General features: G+C 33.4%; 1 protein-coding gene across 1 annotated transcript; it reads left to right on the forward strand.

Moving 5' to 3' along the window:
* The first annotated feature begins 799 nt into the window (after window positions 1-799).
* On the forward strand, window positions 800-10824 carry LOC107010968 (splicing factor 3B subunit 2). The gene is made up of 18 exons (XM_015210250.2): window positions 800-1215; window positions 4560-4679; window positions 4773-4898; window positions 4982-5044; window positions 5823-5930; window positions 6525-6602; window positions 7297-7389; window positions 7501-7587; window positions 8134-8235; window positions 8361-8480; window positions 8593-8655; window positions 9012-9145; window positions 9301-9382; window positions 9472-9530; window positions 9635-9680; window positions 10072-10163; window positions 10253-10322; window positions 10437-10824. The coding sequence occupies exons 1-18, from the start codon at window positions 970-972 to the stop codon at window positions 10506-10508; spliced, it is 1761 nt and encodes a 586-aa protein (XP_015065736.1). The 5' UTR covers window positions 800-969; the 3' UTR covers window positions 10509-10824.
* The last annotated feature ends 3495 nt before the right edge of the window (window positions 10825-14319 follow it).

Raw genomic sequence — 14319 nt, forward strand, 5'->3', positions numbered from 1 at the left:
AAAAAGCTGAAAAATGTATATATATATATTTTAAAATTGAGATAAACCTGATATAATTTTATGCTTTATTTTACCAAAATTAACATGTTAGAATATATTGATGAATCGTATTAAAATTTTCACAATTTAAGTTATATTTATTTGAGTTCCAAATAAAGAAATGCATAGAGATCAAGGAGAGTAAAAATGACGGAGCTCTGAGTTTCATCAAAATATTATTTCCTAATTTATTTTTGAAAAAGAAAAACTATCAATCAAACATAACATTGTACCCATATTTACTATTTTTTTCTATAATTTGAAATAATTATATAATATCTCATTATTTAATATTTTTTATAAGATTTTAAGCATCATATGTGTATTTTTACTACTAGCTAGATACATTCTGAAATACGATGTGGGTGACAAGGAGAATAGTGAGTGAGAGACCTAGATACATGCGAATCACACTGAATACATATAATTGAAATTTCAGACAAATTTTAAAAATATAGATATATAGGGACAGAGGAGCGAGAAAGGCGAGTTGGATAGAAAAGAGGAATAAACGATATAGGAAAAAGGCGAGTGAGATATTCAGAAACATGCAAATACACTTAAATATAATATATGTAAAATAAGTATTTGGAATTAAAAAGTGACACAAATGATAATATCAATAACTCACGATAAAGCAGGTAATTAAATTCTAAATTGATGGGATTTGTGTTTTTTTTGGTTACTTTGGTATAAAATCCTAAACGATGACATAAGCCCAAGGCTACACAAAGCGGTTCAGCCCAACTATTATCTCCTCAATGGTTCAGCCCAACGATCACTTGCAACGGATCTGATATTTTCTCCTTCACTCTTCTTCATCTTTCGACTCCCTCCATTTTTCTTTCTCTTCACCTTCTCGTATAACTCCACCGGAAAAAAAAATATCTCAACTGAAAATCTACATTAATCTCAAACGGCCGGAATAGTATGCCGGTTGAAGTAGCAAACGTAGTGACAGAAGCCATTGGTAATCCAAAAGGCGATTTGAGACCTCAAAACCCTAACGCCGCCTCTAAGAAGTCGAAGGAAAGCGACCGACGCCGTAGGAGGAGGAAGCAGAAGAAGAACAAGGCGGCGTCTAAGGTTGCAAATGGAGAAGACAGTGATAACGCTGCGCAAGACGCGAACGGCGGCGCTGAGGATAGTTCCAAGGAAAATTCCGATCCTCAGAAGGTACTGTCTGCTTATCCTTAATGTTAGGTATACGGTTTTCTGGATTTTTGGTGAATATGGATTGCTTAGTTTTAGTTGATGAGTTATTTTGTTGTGGAAATAGATCTTCTGTATATGAGTGAGTTCAGGTACTTGTTGTAGCTTGACATTACTAAGGTTTTGTGTTGAGGAACTTCTTACCTTCAAATGTTGAGACTCTTTTCGTTTAAAAAGATCGAGCTGAGTCAGTCGTAGTTTTCTAGTGATTGTGGTAGTTTCAAAACGGTAGTCTAAGAAGAATTTCTTGTTATGTTTTGTGATTTGGGGAAACAAGATAAGAGGAGGAGGAGGCAACATTGGATATAGTATGAAATTACTAATTTGTATCAGGAAATGAATTTCCTCCATTGGGAATTCTGAAAATGAAAATAATGAGAGCCCGTCTGACTACATGTGTGATGTTTGTTGTTAATGGGTATCATATTGAACTTGTTCATAATTGTAGGGCAAGTAAACTGTGTCACCGTTGTAGGATATACTAGAATAAGTTCATGGAGATCTCTTTTACCATTTTGGTCCCAATCTAAGATGTTCAGGACGTAGCGTGTGTATCATGATGACATGTGTCAAGTCTGATGGGGCTTCATGTAAAGCGTGTGTTTCACTGATCATGTGTGCAAATGAACCTAAAAGAACACATTGAAAAATCTGTACACACTCCGACATAGTGCAAGGAGAAATACATTTGTCAGGAACATGAACATTGTTGTGGAGAGCAGCGTCCATATTGGCAACTAAGAATGGACTCCTTTTTATTTTTTATATATTTGCTTTCACTGCAAGTATATGATTAAGTTTATGATGCTCGGACCCAGCACTTTTGCCTCTGTACCGGGGTCTACCCACTCTGACACGGGTTATTGTGTGGAATTCCTGTCAGATCCAGTCAATAGTGATTGGATTTTTTGACCAGAATCCACGGACAAATTAGAGTATTTTTGAGATTTTGATTTCTCAAGATGACAGAGTAGAGATTTGAAGACGTGGAATGGCATACCTTCAATATTATCTCTGTTTCCGATTTCTTCAATATTGTTTTCTTCATATAGCAGGCCAAAATTGAAGCAAACAGAGAGTTAAACCGCTAGGAAGGAGAGAGTTTGAAGAAACCGATGACTGAGACAACTCATTGGGGAAAACAACTGAGTTCTTTTTTTTTATTTAAGGTCTGAAACGATTGAGTTTCATTCTCTTTTGGGGTTTGAAACTACTGAGTTATCTGTAGACGATATTGGATTTCACGGTGATACATCTTCGATGAAGAAAAAAGAATCTATAGAGAAGAAGAAAGAGGAAAATTATGGGACATAGAATGCATCTCAATATGGTGCGATACCAACAAGGAGGAACTCTTTTGTTTCTGGGCCTTCGTCACAATCCACTTTCAGCTACATAGAGCATGGGCCATGACAGACGGCCCATTTCACAATCTTCATCTAGAATAAATATTTGCCCTCTAGAAGTAGGAACTAGACTATTTTCACTATGTTTGCTACAAATTTAGTGATAGATCTTTTTCCAGCCATATTTTAGTGATATAGAAGTCCTAATATTAATAACCGTGCAAGGGAAAAATGAACTAACTAAAAATGATGATAACATTCTTTTTTTCTTTGAACTTTTCCTTTTTTATCCTCTTCCTAATTAATGAGTCTTTAATAGTAATATTAAGGAATTAATGAAATGTCAGTATATTTGATTAGGACTAAGAATTAAGTACTTCCACAAAACCTCTCACATAATCCACGCATAATTTTGTAGCTACACTTTTAGAATTTTGAATTATCTTTTGCCGAATCCGCACTCACGAATCTTAAAATTTTGATTATGCCGAATCCGATCTCTAGGTCAGTACCCAAATACAAAACCCCACACCTGAGTCTGAGCAACATAGAATTAAGTACAGACAATAATTGTTGGAACAAAGGAAGCTGAATAACTTCAATTAAATGAAATATTGGATTCTGAAACATGTAAAGCAAGTGCAAATGATTTCAGATGTCGACTACGTGCTTGTGCGGAGATCCAGCTTAAGTTTCTAATTCGGACTTGGAATTAAATTCTTATGCTAAATTTCTAATTTTATATTTTTAATCAATAAGAAGTTCATTACTTGATATAAAATCAGTAAGAAGTTCATTATATTATTCCTTTATTATTTTATAGTACCGTTGTTTTCAAGATAGTGCCTATGAGCGATAAGGTGTATGTCGTGCCTGCACAGCAAAGTGTAAGTGTGGTCAAGTTTTGCTCCTAAATTTTTTATTTAAGCGTACCTTGATCGAGCATTTGACAACATTTTATGGTAATGATAATAGTTGGCAACCTTAACCTTTTATCTTTCCTTGGTAAGTAATATAGGTGGTCCCCTTTTCTTTTTAAATAATAAGTAACATAGGTGGATACCTTTTACTGTTTATGTATCACTATATGTTTGATGAAGTTATTTCTACAATACAAAATTGGACAACCTCTTTTCTTAAAAGAAGTTAGGAATGTGAAAGGATGGAAGAATTTATATGCCATTGCATTAACCTTTGTGGGCCGAATGCTGGCTAAACACCATTATTATTCACCCACAAAAAAAAGTGATGTGGAAGACCCTATAAAAAAATTTACATTAGTGTGTGTCTTTTCCCTGCTCCCTTTTGTTATTTTTCGGGACTGCTGGATTAAGAATATACACCTTTGTGGACTATTGGAGTCTCTTGACATAATTACGTCTTTTCTGTTTAGCTGTTAGAGTGATGTGATGGGACTGATTTACGTTTTGCAAATGATATGAGCAAAACCCTTTGTTCTTTAGAAGTTGCAACTCACAAGTGAAGTGGTACTTGTTATAACCATTTGTTTTTAGCAGTATGCTTTCATATACTATAATATACTGAAGATTATTGGACTTTCTCATTTGCATGTTTTAATGTGTACAAAATAGTTGGCGTTTGGTGAATTTCTGACTTCAGTGGGTAACTATGAAGTTCTGTTGAACTCTGTGCGCAAAACAGTTGGCGCTTGGTGAATTGCTTGTTTCATTGCCTCCTTTTTGATGCGATCTATTGAACCTTCTAGAATTTTTTGTTACTAAATACAGAAAAAAATGTGCTATTTTATTCAAAATCATATGTTTTTGTCCTTTGAAGCAACGCTGGATGTAAAACTACTCTGGAAGCAGCAAAAAGTTGGTCTCAATCGCCTCAAAAAGAATAACCTTTTGTTGTTGGTTTTGTTGTATTATGTTTTCTTTTTACCTTCAAGGCATATTTACATTAAAATATATTTGATCTTGATAACTCTCCATTTTACAGTCTTTGGTTCAAGTTGAAGTAGAATATGTACCAGAGAAGGCCGAATTAGATGGTGAGTTCGATGAGGAATTCAGGAAGGTTTTTGAGAAATTCAATTTCACGGATGCTACTGGTTCTGAGGTACATAGAGCTTTGTTCACTTGCATGGATTTTCTGTGGTTATAATTTCTGCTGAAGCGAATTTGACAATATCTTTCAATTGAAATTCTTCAGGAGAATGATAAAAAGGATGAAACTGCTGCTGATGGAGCCTCAAAGAAAAAGGCGGATTCTGATTCTGAGGAGGAAGAAGAGGATGCACAGCAAAAGGAGAAGGGAGTCTCTAACAAAAAGAAAAAAGTTAGATTTTTTAGCATCCTTTCTGTTGATACTTCTTTTTTTACTTCAGTTAGGTCTCAGTCTGAACTGTTTCTTCATTTCAGCTTCAGCGTAGGATGAAAATTGCAGAACTGAAACAAATCTCTATGAAGCCTGATGTTGTTGAGGTATGGCAGGCATTTGTTTCATTGTTATTTTCCTGACATACATACTCTATGCAGTTTTGTGTACTGTTAACGGTTACCCTGTGTATTTATCTTGTCATGAGCCAAATGAGTTATCAACTATTATCCTTTTAGAAATGTATTAACATTCTGATTTTCCATCTGTCATTTGTGTTCTTTCTTTTTTGATTATGCCCATCCCTAGCTCTGTAAATTTAGTTTGCTTGCCTTTCTAAATCTGCTTTATGGTTGTGCCAATTGCTATGATGTGAATCATTTATTAAGTATGACTTTATGAGGGTTCTGATATTATTTTTCTTTGAAGATATGGTATTATCACCCTTCAATTGGAAGGTATTTGCATCTTTAATTTTGGCTAGTATGGGAGATATGTTTTCTGTTTCTTGTGTGCTGTCTTCTTTCCAGCCCACTCGTGCAGAAATTTGAAGTGCCAGGTTTTGCAGAATATTTTGCCAAGTGAAGATCAGTATGACATGGTGTTTGATAAAATTTTATATGACAAACCGTTGTTGCTTTCTTCACTGCTTGTCATCTTCTGAATCATCTTTTTTTTTTCCGCTGTACTGGAAGTAAATTTTGCATGATAGTCATGCGGGTTTTACTCAACTCTTTTGATAGTATTACAATGTTGGCGTGGTAAAATGTCTGTCTGGTTACTGATTTATATGGGATAACTCCTAAATTGATGTTTAGACTCTGGATTTTATCACTTAAAGTGTAGCCCACTTCTCCTTGGTACTGATTATGCATATATGTCTAGGTATGGGATGCCACTGCAGCAGACCCTAAGCTCCTGGTATTTCTGAAATCTTACCGGAATACTGTTCCTGTTCCAAGACACTGGTGTCAGAAACGGAAATTTTTGCAGGTTAGTCATCATTATTGATATATGTATTGTAGGTTAACAAAGTGAAGAATAATGTGTACCTCTTGCACTGCATGTAACAATTAGTAATAGTAGAATTGTTTGATAGGAGAAAAAGGTTTGGTTTATGAAGGGGCTCATAGAAGAAAAATGAGGTTTGTCTTATATGTATATATATGTGCTTCTTGCAGGCGAGCGGCTGTGACACTGGTGGAGCCTAAAACATGTAGGTGTTTGACAAGGAGAATCCTTGTATGATGTCTATGTTTCTGTGTAATTATGTCTTTTTGTTATTTAGTGGGTTGGGATTCATGCATTTGTCATTTTTGTGTGCATGTTGCTGGGGTTTCACTTTTCTCTTTGTTGTAAAAATAGTTGGCTGCTGTTGAGCACCTTAAAGGTTGAGTGACTAATATTTTGCTCTTATCCAGTTCTATAATTTTAGTTATTTTTGCAATATTCTGTTCAAAGTTGGATTTTCTGATGCGAAGGGATCTGCCATTCAGTCGTATAAGCCACACGGAGTATTTGTATAGAGTTTTCGTAGTATCTTTTTCTTAATTTGCTTTTATCTAACTGACTGATTTTGTTTTTCAGGGGAAGCGTGGTATTGAGAAACAGCCATTTCAACTTCCTGACTTTATAGCTGCAACAGGAATTGAGAAAATTCGACAAGTATGATTTTCTGTCCAATTTTATCCTTCTTTGGTTGACGGCTTTGTTAAGTAGGAATGTGTTGCATGACTTATTGTAGATACACTACTAATAAATGAAGGCTTTTCATTCTGACTATGGAAAGATGAGAATATGTCAGTTGGTGGTACTCTTATCAAAGTTGTATCAACGTAATGATCATTATTAAAATCAAGCTTAGATTTCAAGGTGAACTACTTGATGCTTTCACATTCTACGTTGTCTTGAGATGAGCCTGGTGACCCTATTCTTTTAATAGAAACACCCTACGACATTTTATTTTATTTTATGAAAAGATAAATTAATGTGTACCAAGAAGGTACAAGAAGATTACAACTGAAGGTCTTAGTCCACCTACATCTTGAAATACTATAAAAGATCCATCAGTGAGGCAATATCAATATTTAGTTATAATATTCTAACACCAAAGAGGCTATCAAATCACGATTTCACGTGGACTTTACATAGGAAATGCGCTCTTTCTGTCTGTTGACCCTTTGGTATTCTTCTAATTGTAGAACAGACAGATCCTAAAACTATTTACCTGGTATAAGATGTTGAGTTTACAAATCTGTTGTGTTAAAACTTGTTGAAATGTGATACCTTTCTGTGAGCTTATGTAGTATGTCTAGTTTCTTGCTGATGTTTGGACATCTTATTTGTTCTTCTGGTGCAGGCTTATATTGAAAAGGAGGACAGTAAGAAGCTTAAACAAAAGCAGCGGGAAAGGATGCAGCCAAAAATGGGGAAGATGGATATCGATTATCAGGTTTAATACGAGCTTTTTTCTCAATGATGCTGACCTTTCAAATACATATAGACTATAGTTAACTGCTTATGTACTTTTCTAAGGCTTACTGCTCTGATTTATTCTTCACAGGTTCTACATGACGCCTTTTTTAAGTATCAAACTAAACCAAAGTTGACATCCCTTGGTGATCTGTATTATGAAGGAAAGGAGTTTGAGGTAAAAAATAGCCATAAATATTGTTCATCAAACTCATGTTCTTTAAATCTTTTTAATGATGGTGGTGTCCGTGTGAGCATTGTGCGCCCTTAGAGTACTACACCAGGTATCTGCTACTTCGCAGAACATCTGCCCCAAGACTTAGATAGAGTGGAAGAAAACACCTAGTATATGTTTGCTTCCGCTGGGATTTGAGCCTGAGAGCCCATGTTGTGCTCCAATTTCAATGACCACTAGGCTATAACCTTGGGTGCCAAACACATGCTCTTTCTTCTCTAGCTTTCATGCTATTTTTTTTTTTGGAAAAAAAATTGTTCTCAATCTTGCTGATATTTCACCGAGCCTGGGGAAAAATAATGGAAGTCTTTTTGCTGTTGTGATCTTATTAGACCAAACTGGGTAGGTTTGGATAGGACTATCCAACTTGGAGATGTGTTCCTGTTGTGTTAATTCTTGGTTGTTGTTAGGCTTTACAACTGTGAATACTTTCGATATCCTATCCTCTGCATTTTTGTCTGTTAACCATCATTTTATTTTAATGTGCAGGTCAAGTTGAGGGAAATGAAACCTGGAACTTTGTCTCATGAACTGAAAGAGGCGCTTGGTATGCCTGAAGGTGCTCCTCCTCCATGGCTCATCAATATGCAGGTATGATAACTTAAAACTACTTGTTCTTTTACTGGATGTATCGTTTGTTACCCCAGGTTCTTGTTTGATTACTATGTTGAGTTCGTTGCTAATGTGATTTTCCATACCTCCAATTTTCTGTGCAGAGATATGGTCCTCCACCCTCTTATCCTCAGCTGAAGATTCCTGGACTGAATGCTCCTATTCCACATGGAGCCAAGTTCGGTTATCAGCCGGGAGGTTGGGGTAAACCACCTGTTGATGAAGTAGGTTTTACAACCTTTCAGTATATTTGTTTTATATTCTTCCTTTCAGATTGTTCAGCTTTAAGAGTTTCTTATTTTAATTTTAACCTTTGCCCTTCTTTCTTTGACATAGTATGGGCGCCCTTTATACGGAGATGTCTTTGGTGTATTGCAACAAGATCAGCCTAATTATGAGGTACATTGTGCTCTTTTTTGGCTTGGTATGTTCTTGGAGTGTAAGTTTAATGGGTTAGGATTTTATGTTAGGTAGTTGTCATATTATCTAATGATAAGGTAAAATAATGGGAACTGCACCATATTCAATATGGTAAATAGAGAATACTTAAATTAACTACTTGATTTTGGTAAACGTGCAATGGTATAGACCTACTGATGATGTTTCAATATTGTTAGTAAATTCTCTATCTTAAAAAAATATTATTAATACATTCATAAATGTGGTCTTGTAGTTGGTGCACAAAAGCTTGGGCCTCGCCTTTTTGCTCGGTGTATTACGTAAATTAATATCATGCTGCTCATCTATATGTGTAGGATGAACCTGTTGATAAGACTAAACATTGGGGTGACTTGGAGGAAGAGGAAGAAGAGGAGGAGGAGGAGGAAGAAGAAGAGATGGAGGAAGAGGAGATGGAGGACGGTATTCAGTCAGTGGACAGTCTTTCAAGGTACTGACTTGATCAATACCTTTAATGATCAAATATCTATCAGAAATCTTGTAGTAGCTTGAAGTCTTCCTCATTTTTGGTTCCCTTCACTAATTTATTCGTTCTTGCTGAGATCCATTTTAGCTTTGTTCTCAATGTTTCTCTCTATGGTGTAGTACTCCTACTGGAGTTGAGACTCCTGATGTTATTGACCTTCGCAAGCAGCAGAGGAAGGAGCCCGAGAAGCCCCTCTACCAGGTAATTAGGCCAACTTTTTGTCTCCCAGTTTCTATATTCTCTCTGCTTTCTTTTCCGTCCTTGTAAATTACATCTCTTTTTCTGTACAGGTGCTTGAAGAAAAAGAAGAAAAGGTAGCTCCTGGTACTCTTCTTGGAACAAGCCATACGTAAGTAATCTATCTATTTATCTATACTCACATATATGTAGTTTTGGACACTAGCATTTATCCTTTCCTCTACTGTGCAATTGATTTATGCTCTCATCCTGCAGGTATGTCATCAACACTGGCGCTCAAGACAAGGCTGGTGCCAAAAGGGTAAGGCTATCTTTTTCTTTGTCATGTGTTCAAATGCAGGTTTACTTTCTCAAGCAGAAATCTTCATAGAGTGACATGGTCTCAGTAGCGTCAGCCCCTATTAGTGGGGCTATAGCTGCTGTGGACAAGTCACATATGTTGAATTTTTCAGCTTATTCTTGTTAGTTGGTCACTGATGGAAAAGACATAGTTCAAGATAAAGAGGCAAAGTACTTCGATTTCATTTGTCACTTTCTGACATAATATCTTGTTATATTTTGACTAAATTATTTGATACTTCACTTTCATTTGCGTCACTTTCTTATATTAATGCTTGCAGTTGGTTTTTCTTCTAGAAGAGGCACTAGATTAGAATTTGAGACTAATTAATTGCTTGGAATGTCCACTTTAGGTTGATCTGCTCAAAGGTCAGAAGTCGGATAGAGTTGATGTCACATTGGCACCTGAAGAGTTGGAACTTATGGACAATGTTTTACCAGCCAAGTAAGTAGTTGATTCTTTTAACATTTTATGATTAGAAGCTCCTACATTTTAGTTTAAATGTTCCTAAAACCTTTTTGTGCTTTTTATAGATATGAGGAAGCTAGAGAGGAAGAGAAGCTCCGTAGCCAGCGTGAGGATTTCAGTGACATGGTAGCAGAGGTTTGTGGTTATATCATCTCTTCTTCATTCTCTCTCCATTATCACCTTACATTTCATTGGATTGTTGGTTTAGAAAGAGTGATTATCAGTTCTGATGAGATAAAATTACTGCAGAATGAGAAGAAGAGGAAGCGTAAAATGCAGGAGAAGGATGGCAAGTCGAAGAAGAAGGATTTCAAGTTTTGAGGTTTTGATATATTGTTCCATCTAGTTTAGGGCTGCAGTACATCCAGCTTAGGGTAATAGCATTAGTAGGTCTCAATATGCACTGCGATAAATCTGTATGTTGTGATGAAGTGTTCTCCCATGCGTTGAAGCGGGGAGAGTTGGTGTATGATAATCTACCTATGCAATGTGCTTAGTTTGTACCTCTGGTTTCATTTCTGACATACGTTGAGCTGTATGTGAAAATAGAAAATCTCTTGCCCTAATTTAGATGTATGCTCGACTTGGTTATAATTTTAGTATTAGATTTCACGTGAATGTACAAACTTTTGGTGATTACCCTTTGCCATTTCCTGTATGCCCACCATATTTTTTTCACAAAAATATCAAAGGCTACAAGGATTCTTAATTGAAATAGAACAAAACTAGCAAGTCTTCTCTCTTTTTGCATTATTTGGATTCATAAACAATGGTGAATTAAATAACGATATGGTGTCTTATCTTACTTTTGTAATGAATTAAATATTCGTCCAAAAAGTATATGCACCAAATAATTAAAACTTATATCATCATTTATTAGTAATTGTTACATTATAATCTCTGTATAATTTTTTCTGGTTCAGAGTTGCATAGTGACTATAATCATGCAAATGGGTGGCTGAGCTTAATGGAAGTATATCATGATGAATATATTTTGCACCTTTTGTCTGACTTAGTACATGGATGAGATTTTCATATTCATGATTTAACCAAGCTGGAACCTTATCACATAAATCTTTTTTTTCTCAAGTGGTCCATTTGTTTGGTAAACCCCATCATGTATAATGATTTCACCCATTAATTAATTAATTAACATTCATACAATAAACAAAACGAAAAAATAATAATAAAAGAATCGAACATAGAACAAGCAGTGATGGAAACATCTTTGTTCAAAAACATGTGTCAACTAAAATTCATTTAGCTAAAAAATTATACTATATAGTTGAATTTCACTAAATTCACCGTTAAAGAATAAGTAGGACCTTGCTTAATACATAGACCACTAGGAATTGATTATGTAAACACGTGCAATTGTTAATTAATTAATCCACACGTTAGGCTGTCAAATTAGAATGTTTTTTTCGTCTTCATAATTTCAACTTGAATTCATTATTTTAATTAATTTGAATCTAAGCTTTATAACTAAGCTATGAAGAAGTCCTAGTTGTCCGACCAAAAAATATTCTTTTTTGTCATTTTCTTTTAATAATATTTAAGGGGAAAAACATTCTCATAGTGACAGTACCTAACAAACCGACCACGTTTGATTTGTACAAATAATAATAAATATATCTTACTAATTTAACATTCAGAGAATTTTAATAATATGCTTGACTAGGCTTATTTTCCAGTGGTTTTTCATATTTATAATTATTTAATTAATTTCATTTAAATATTCGTCTACTCTTTTTTTTTTCCAAAAAAAAAAAAAAACAAATGTTGTGAATGGTTATCGCACTTCACGGATGCACACATTAAATTAATGTAATTTGATCTGTCTATATGATTTGAAAATTTTAATGGTTAATATAGATCATTTATGTTAGTCTAGACTAGTCGCATCTATATTTTTATGTTTGTGATGTATATATAGTAAATGTTGAATTTCCTTGACTTCTTTCTATATTTTTATGTTTGTGATGTATATATAGTAAATGTTGAATTTCCTTGACTTCTTTCTATATTTTTACTTTATTATGTTTTGAATTTTTCCTGATAAAAATTATAATTCCGTCATTTATATTAGTAGAACATATCATAGTACATATAGAGAAATGAACAAAAACCAAACATATTTGACACTACCGCTGACTTTCACGACTGGATATTGTTGCAGCCAATATATTCATCATCATACCATTGAAAATAATGACCATGATGTTATGGTTTGATGTTTATTTATTGGCGGGGTCCAAGGAAGAGTCGGACCATATATATATATATATCACAAGTTTGAATTCATGAAGTTCTGATTCGTAATGATAATTTTACTGATTGCGTCAAATTAAAGCTCTAAGTTCTTATTTTAGAAAATATAATACATCATATATAACTTAGTTTAAGATTATAAAATTAATCAGTTAAAACTAATCAAGCTAAGACAGTTAAAATAAAATAACGAAAGTTCTTTTATACACTTATGTATTTTCTATAAGTTTATGTCATCCTAAAAGCCTCCTTGTTTGGATGGATGTTAGTCATTGTATTGTATTGTGTTATTAATTTAAATACAATGATTATTTTGATTGTTACTTAAATTTTATTTATCGTTAAATTTATCATTAGCTGACAAGGAAAATTGAAAAGTTTCTTTTTCATTTTATTTTTATATATCATTTAAGAATATTTTTTTAATATAATATCTCTATCCCAACTCACTTTTTTTAATAAATTTATCCTTATTAATATGTTAACATTATTTTACAACGAATAACAATACTAAATAATCTATTCATTAAAACAATATCTACCAACCATTTAAATAAATTACTTCCACACTATATGCCCAAACTCTACATGTAAATCTCATCAACCCCTTTATAGCATAACAAATTTCACAAGTGGAATCAATATCAAACCGACCATTCCCTTTTATTCACTAAAAATAATTATATGAACTTGACTTAAAAAAATAATTTTGTATGTGTAATTTAAGGGAATATGAGAAAAAAAAAATAAAAGGACGGTGTTACCCTTTTGTAAGCATCTTCTTGGATCTGTATAAATTATTTGTTGGTTTCCCTTTTACTTTTTTTTTCTTTTAATTAATTGAGTAATTGACCACATCACTAACTCAATAATCCATATGTCACACATGACACATGGTCCCTTTTTCTATACAAATTTAGTACTTTGAATGGAACATCTCTCTTACCAAATTTCCACTATCGTCGGTACGTATTTTTTTTTAGTCCGAGTCGAGGCAGAGACAAAGGCAGAATTTAAAATTTTAGTACATTTATAAATATAGAATTTAAATTACAATCATTAAATCTGTTGTATATGCTTTTTAGACATTAGTTTGCCTTTGCCTCTTAAAAACGTACCATAAAAGTAAAAATGATAGATTGAATACTTCTTATCGAAAAAGTACACTATATATAAGTTAAAATGTTTTTTGTTTTTTTGGGACTAGTGTGTATAAAAATTTGAATAGAAGGTGTGCACGCCAAAACACATATGGATGTGATGAAAAGTGTATTTAAAATTACTTTAAATTACCGTTTTCTTTCATCTTTTAACTAAAAAGTTAATGTTACAACAAGGATTAGCTGTAATAGTCATTGTGATTTAGAAAATACTACCTCCGTCTCTAATTACTTGTCCATTTTGACAAATCAAGAAAGACAATTTTTTTACCTATTATATCCACAATTAAATGACTAATTACTTTGAAAAATGTAGAACTTTTCATCCACTTCATAATTAATAGGGTAAAATGATAAACTTACTACGTCATTAATTATTTTTTAATAGGTGTGCCAATTCAAAAGTGGAAAAGCAAAAAGCGACAGAGGAAATAGCATGTTACATTTTATAATTACCACTTATTTCAGGGTATGTATCGATGAACAACGCTTAATTACTAACCTCTTTTTGTAATTTACTAGTGTACATGTATATTTTATATTATTGATTGTGTTATATCAAAGATAAATATTAATGATAATTAATTGATGATAAAAAATTAATTACTATTAAATATATATATTTTTGACAGTAATTAACACTTTTTATTGGTAAAAAAAATGAAAGCAATATTTTTCGATTTGAAATAAATAATTATAAG

This window comes from Solanum pennellii, chromosome 2 (assembly GCF_001406875.1).
Source record: "Solanum pennellii chromosome 2, SPENNV200".
In the NCBI taxonomy this organism is placed as follows: Eukaryota; Viridiplantae; Streptophyta; class Magnoliopsida; order Solanales; family Solanaceae; genus Solanum; species Solanum pennellii.